This window comes from Pelodiscus sinensis, chromosome 18 (assembly GCF_049634645.1).
Source record: "Pelodiscus sinensis isolate JC-2024 chromosome 18, ASM4963464v1, whole genome shotgun sequence".
Classification (NCBI taxonomy): Eukaryota; Metazoa; Chordata; order Testudines; family Trionychidae; genus Pelodiscus; species Pelodiscus sinensis.
The window spans coordinates 7,275,433-7,282,440 of NC_134728.1; the positions used below are offsets into that span (position 1 = coordinate 7,275,433).

The 7,008-nt window shown below is 44.8% G+C and overlaps 1 protein-coding gene across 1 annotated transcript; it reads left to right on the forward strand.

The window, feature by feature from the left end:
- The first annotated feature begins 1,634 nt into the window (after window positions 1–1,634).
- On the forward strand, window positions 1,635–3,361 carry BHLHE23 (basic helix-loop-helix family member e23). Its single transcript, XM_075900773.1, has one exon. The coding sequence runs from the start codon at window positions 1,733–1,735 to the stop codon at window positions 2,465–2,467; it is 735 nt and encodes a 244-aa protein (XP_075756888.1). The 5' UTR covers window positions 1,635–1,732; the 3' UTR covers window positions 2,468–3,361.
- Window positions 3,362–7,008: the final 3,647 nt, after the last annotated feature.

Here is a 7,008-nt window from a genome sequence, read left to right on the forward strand (position 1 = left end):
ACCTGTAATCATTTTGGTTGCTCTTCTCTGGACCTTTTCCAGTTTCTCCACATCTTTCTTGAAATGTGGTGCCCAGAACTGGATACAATACTCCAACTGAGGCTTTATCAGCAGTGTGCGATCTTCACTCACACCTCCCTGCATTTCCTTTTGGTGTGGGATTTGATGAGAGAGACTTTGAAAAGGACTGCCCCTGATTTTTGTTCTGTGGAGTTGAATTAAGGATCTGTGGTTTAGCCATAAAGATGAGGTGACTAAAGAGACTCTGTTATTAATGAAGACAGTTAGGTAATATGCCTTTGCCTGCTGCACATTCAAACACTCTTGTGCCCCCAGAGGCTGGACTTTTTGGATACTGGATCAGCTCCGCTCTGCATCTGAAGATTTGTTACAGCTATTGGGCCTGTCTATTGGGCTGATAGTTTGAAGAGCAGGAAGGCAATCAGGTTGGCAGGCATGGCCAGGCCTTTCAAAAAGGACTGTGTTTGAATTGCTGGCTTTAGCCCCTAAGGTCCGGTTCAATCCCACCTTCTGATAAGATTTCCCCTTCTGAATGTTAAAGAAAAGTGGTTGGGGGCACCAGATGACAAGGGGATGAGGGGCGAACAGGAAGGAAAGGCGGTATCATGCAGGGGGCTGCCGCTCCCCACCGCAAACGTTCCCCCCAAGCTGAAAGCCCACGAAGTGACTAAAGATTTAAACTTTTCTCTTTTTCGCTTCAGCTGACTCCCTCCCCTGAGGGGCGGGGCAGGGGTGTCCGTTTGGCCCCTGGCTTGGTTCTGCCCGGAAAAGTTTGACAACACGTTCTGGCTCCCTCCCCTACATTATCCAGTACTGAGTTTCCTCCTCCAAAGCGAGCGGGGGGTCCCACGCTGGTCTGCCCTGTGACAGGCGGGACGCTGCCGCTGGGATACCCGGCTGCACAGGGCGGAGTGGCTCAAACTCCAGCCCTGCAAGCGGCGGCCGGGAGGAAGGAAGCGGGGCGGGTCCCGGCTTGGGGGGGCACAAAAACCCAGCCCAGACTGCGTGCCCGTTTGGAAGCGATCCCAGAGAGGAATCTGCCTGCAGATCATCACTCCCCCCCTCCCCCCGGCCTGCTGGGCCGCTCCCACGGGGCTCCGGGCAGCAGAAGCTGCAAAGGGCGCACGGAAACTCCGCCGGGCTGGCGGAAAGGAGCCCCGGGGCTCTTTTTTGGGGGGGAAGAGGGCAGCGCGCTGCCTTGGTGTTAAGTAGCCACGGGCCGGTCACTACCTTGGCTTCTCCTGCCTGTTCTTGAATGCCACACCATACGATTAATTAACGAGATCTCTCTGATTGGGCGGCGGGGGAATCCCAGCGGGCCCCTCTCTGTAATATAACGGGCGGCTGGGAAGGGAGATAGATGATTCATATCCCGCCCCCCAGCCACGGCACAGCGCGGTGCCAGACAGGTCCTGAACAAGCCACTGACAGACACACAGACACACAGAGCGGGCGCAGGAGGGGGCGCGCAAAGCCGAGATCTCAGCGGGGCGCAGGAGGGGGCGCGCAAAGCCGAGATCCCAGCGGGGCGCAGGAGGGGCGCAGATCGCCCTCCTCCCCCTCCCCCGCCGCAGCAGGAGGGAAGCACCAACCCCGCGATCCACCAGGGCGCCGCGCAGACAGGGGAAGGCGCCGCGCCGCGCAGGAGGGGCGCAGACGGGGGGAAGCGCAGCGAGCCTGGCCGGCGCTTGGCAAAGTGCCCCGAGCGCCCATGAGTGTGGCCCAGGCAGCCGAGCTCTTCCCGGGCTCCGGGGACCTGCCCGAGAAGGCGATGGCCGAGCTGAAGTCCCTGGGCAGCGACCCCTACCTGGCCCTGGCTCCGGGCTTCGGCCAGGCAGCCTTCGCCTACAGCTCGGGGCGCGGCGCGGGCGAGAGCCAGCTGGGCTACCCGGGCGCGGGCGGCGGCGCAGCGTTCCACCCCGGCGCGCTGGGCAAGTCGGCGGAGAGCAGCGGCGAGCAGAGCGGGGAGGAGGAAGACGCCTTCGAGCCGGCCCAGGGCAGCCCGGCCTACGCTCGGGACGCCAAGCTGAAGGCGGGCGCCCTGGGGAAGAAGCCCAAGGAGCAGCGCTCGCTGAGGCTCAGCATCAACGCCCGGGAGAGGAGGCGCATGCACGACTTGAACGATGCGCTGGACGGGCTGCGCTCGGTCATCCCCTACGCCCACAGCCCCTCGGTGAGGAAACTCTCCAAAATCGCCACGCTGCTGCTGGCCAAGAACTACATCCTCATGCAGGCGCAGGCTCTGGAGGAGATGAGGCGGCTGGTGGCCTATCTGAACCAAGGGCAGACCCTCAGCGCCCCTCTCCCGGCCACCCTGAACCCTTTCGGACAGTCCGCGGTGTACCCCTTCTCTGGCACCGCCCTGCCCAGCTGCTCTGAGAAATGCACTGCCTTCCCCGCTGGGACAGCCTCCGCGCTCTGCAAACACTGCACTGATAAGCCTTGATTTCTTTTGCCTGCCCGCTTTTCTTGCCACTCCATCCGCCCTGGCTTCCAACCATCAGTTAAGTTTCTCCCTTTTTAATTTTTTATTTTTTTTAAATCCAGGTTCTTTCTTTCGCGCGCTCATTCGGAGGTATTTGAAAGCTGTTTGGACAAATCCACCCCGCCGTTTGCAAGTTCTTTTGGCTAAAGTGCTGTAAAATGCTCCCCACCCCCTTCCATGGTTTTGAAGCAGTCGTGCTGCTTGCAACTTTGGGAAGCGGGTTTTTTTATTTATTTATTTTCTTCCCAACCTGCTCACGGATTAACTTTGAGCGTTCCTTTTGCCTGGCAACTTGCTTTGACCCGTAAAGTTTTCGGCCCGTTTAAACAAAGTTTTGAAAACACACAGCGAGAGCAAAAAGAGAGAAAATCTGGAAATGGGAATCTCAGTGAGTTTTCTTTTGGATTGATCAACCTGAGTAAAAACTATGCAATGTTTTCAGAATGCAAAATCACTTATAAAAAAAAGGGGGAGGGTAATGTATTACGTAGGCAGCTCTAATAGAGAGTGCCCACGAATTAAATTAAATGCCATCTAATCATCTCTCAGGTTTTGGTTTTTGGTGGTGTTGGTAAAACCATGGAAACTTTACAATTGTATGAGTTTCTTTCCAAGTTAAGAACCCATTCTTGGACTGACAAAGATCTTTTGATTGTACACTGTTGCCTGCTTTTTTTGCCTGTTTCTCAGCTTCCTTGGGTTTTCCAGGTGACTTTCCAAAGTCATTGCTCTTCTTTGGTAAACAAAACACAAAGTCGCTGGACATATTTATATGTATTTATAACAAATAAAAGACACAAATAACCACTCTCTCTGTTCTACATCTCTCTAAAGCAGTTGGCAGTCTAAGCAAAATAAATGGTGATATCAATGTAAAGGAGCATCATTTGGAAAGGATTAGACTGGTAGAAGTTGGGTGAGTGATTAAGTGTAAAAAGAACCATTGGGGATTAAACTCCATTTCAATATACTTTTTCTTTTACTTATCCCATAAATCTTGGGGGAGGGGGAGGAGTGGTTTCCTCGTGTCATTTAAAGTGATGTAGACTGGGCATAGGTTGTTTGAGTTTGTGCATTTGGACACTTAACTAAAGTCTGACTTCAAAGCTGCAGCTTTATTAGAAGGGAACACCTTTGCGGTTATTTTTGTAAAAGTTTAATGCTCAGAGCACAGTGTCAGAGAAGACTCTAAAGGATTGTTTGAAATCATTGCTATTCTATTTGCTTGGTCCTCTGTTGTGTCTGTAACTCCTGATCCTCTACTATGTTGAAAGCTTGGCCCACTGTGATTGCAAAACTAAAAGCTTGCTCCAAGCCTGTCACATTGGCACAAGTTACCAAGTGGGCTCTGTCCCTGGTCCCTAAATTGTTAGGATTTTTTTAATGCTCTTATGTCTTGTATGCTTCACAAATCATTGCATAACAATAATTGAGATGCATTCTGTGTTTTGTGTTCAGACAGGAATACCCACCGCCCAATGTCAGAGCGACCACGTAAACTGGTACAGTAGCAGCCTCAGGGGCTAGACCTGTCACGGCCATTTGTGTTAGAAATGGGGTGTAACTATTTAGGGTTATTAAACCAATTTCCATGGCTGTCGCCAGTGTTATGCTAATTTGGAGAGGACTGCAGTCCCTCTAAAGCTGCTTGTCTGTAGTATTTAATTTTAATTAATACATTTCCAAAAGACTTTTGTATTTGCAAAATGAAGTGTGTGATTAAGCCTCATTCGGACAGACATATGCTTAAAACTGGCTTCTACTCATTTCCATTTTTATTTCTTCATCCTTCCTTTTTTTTTTTCCAGAAAACCAGTTTATCTGTTTTTTATGTGTCAAGACAAAGAGAAAGAGATGAGACTCAAAAGTATGTTTAAAACACTTCTGACAAAACTAAAGGCAAGAACCATTGCGGAAGCAAAAATGACTGGGAAATGCAAATCAGCAAAGATAGTTTTAAATTCTGCAAGCTGAGTGAGTGCCAGAAATGATTTGCAACAAAGGTTCAATTTAACACTAAAACATGATTTTACAATAAACATTTATTAATTCTCGCTGAAAGCCCTGGAAATGGAGCAGTTGGGGTTATTTAAATGCAGAATAGTTTGATTGCTACATTTCCAGTCCTATTAAAATAGCTGTAGAACACAGTATTTACAGGTTTCATATTGCAAACAGAGACAATCATTAATAACAGTGAGATTGATAATGACTTCTTTTTCTGATCATTATGACAGAAAAAATGGACTAATTCTGTAACTGCATAACTAAGGGAAATTATAGTGTTAGATATAAGGTGTATGTAGAACAATAACTTGATTGATTATCTTTTCTCTCACTTTTTCCAGTAAAAAAAAATGCTTCCTTATTTTGTCATATCTTTTCTCAGATTAAATATCCACATTCCAAAGAACCATGAGATTTTCAGAACTGCTCATAACCAATTTTTAATTAAATGCTCTTATACCCAGAAGAATAAAAATGGAATTTCAAACACAGAAGATAAAACCTGTGATAAAGAAAATTATATGGAAATGTGGGAAGGTTAGAGCATCTGAGTAATTTTAGAGTGCTGGATATTCTCAAACAGAAGTATAGAATTCACCACAGTTATGTCAAAATAATCCCTAAAATGCATCTAAAAATACACACCAAGAAAGGTGAACTTTATAATTTAGACACGGAGAAAATAAATTTATTTCCTCTTTCTTTCCTGCATATAATACCAGTATAGTGTTTAACTAGAATTTAATAAACCATAATTACTTAGTGGTTAGTCTGAAAAGTAGGCACTAGGATAAATTGTGTCCAACTAACAGCGTCTGCAAAACTTACAAACTTTTATACAGGCAAGCAACTGGAAGGAACACATATTGAACCCTTCTACAGTTTCTTGTTAACTAGAAGGTGACTGTTTCTGTTTAAATTATTTTATATTCGTAATGCCGCCAAAGTATCCATGACGATAAATCCTAACTTTGGATGAAAACAATCGGGTTGTGCCCTACTTCTCTAGAAACACCTAATGCTAGAATATTGCATTTGAGGAAATGGTATCTTCAGAGTTAATCTTGCATTGCATTTCATTGACAATATCCTACTAAAAATCCTTTGTAGTTCAAGTTCTATTTTGTATTTTATATGAGAATTAATTCTGTAGCATTCAGTGATTTTACGAGGTACAAAAGAAGGATTTTGAAATTTTGAGAACCCTTTTTTCTCTGTTAAAACACTCTTCTTTTTCTCTTCTCTAGCCTTCATTTTCATATTAATTGTGCTGTATTTTCAGATAATACTGAAATGCAACTTGTGTATATGAATCTATTAATTATCTCATTACTGTTCTGCTTAAAAGAAAACACACTGAATGCCAGCTTTAATGAAAATTATTGTTTTCTTGTTCTGTTTAGTTTCCCAAACTTTAACTCTAAAACACCTTTAGAGTGACTAGCAAAGAGGGAAACAGTTTTCAGGCATCCATTTCTTTTAAGATATCTAATATTAGTTACTAACCAAAACCAATATTTTTTCTAATCAGTATAATCTTATTAAATATGTGTTGGAAAAAGTAGTCAATTTGCATTGCTACTGTCAAATCTTAGCTGAAGTGTTCTTTAGATTACAAAATAAAAACTTGATTAACCAAACACAGGAATGCAACAGGTTTGAACATGCAAAATCCAGAATACAGTGGTCTGCTTTTAATATCTTTTTGCTGAAACCCATTCAGTTATAACTTATGAAATGTAATAAAGGTAATGAAGCCTTATGCTACGCTATAGCCATCATCAGTATCCAATTTTCTGCTAAAACCAGGCAAATGGAAGGTGCGGCATTGTTGTTTGTGCTTCTCTGAATTCCCAAAGAAGTCAGTGTTATCACATTTTTAGTTGGAATTCTAGATCTTTGTGGCATTCATTCTTTGGCATATAGTTCTATAGTTTATGGTTGTAATAGGCTTGATGTTTATAAGAAGATAGTGGATGTAGGGCCAATCCTACTTCCACTGCAGTAATTTGTGAAGCGTCTTATTGATGACAGCAAAGCCATTGCTTTACAGATCTCAAATTATGAACTGACATCAAGACAATGTGGCTCTATTTATTGTATACAGAATCAAAAGATGCAGGAAAATGCATTCAGGGTTTGTTCCTGTACCATTTTTAACCTGCATCATGGTTACAAAGCATGGACCACTGGTGGATGTAGGCCTCAGTGTGCTGCTTCTATATACTTCCTTAGAGCAAACCCAGGTATTGCCAACTGTGTCTTGGCGTAGTGGTATTTAAGTTGGAAGCTCAAAGTCCCACCATAGTAAGTTCCTAGCTTCTTTTTCCAAAACAGAGACTATTTCCAGTGATTCGGTCTCCAAGACCAAAACCAGGCATTTAGGGTTATGAAGACCAAAAAAAAAAGAATAGTTGAATGATAAGATATTTAGCTCAGAGACCATCCTTGCAAAAGACTAGGAGATAACGGTAAAATATTGTACATATTAATAT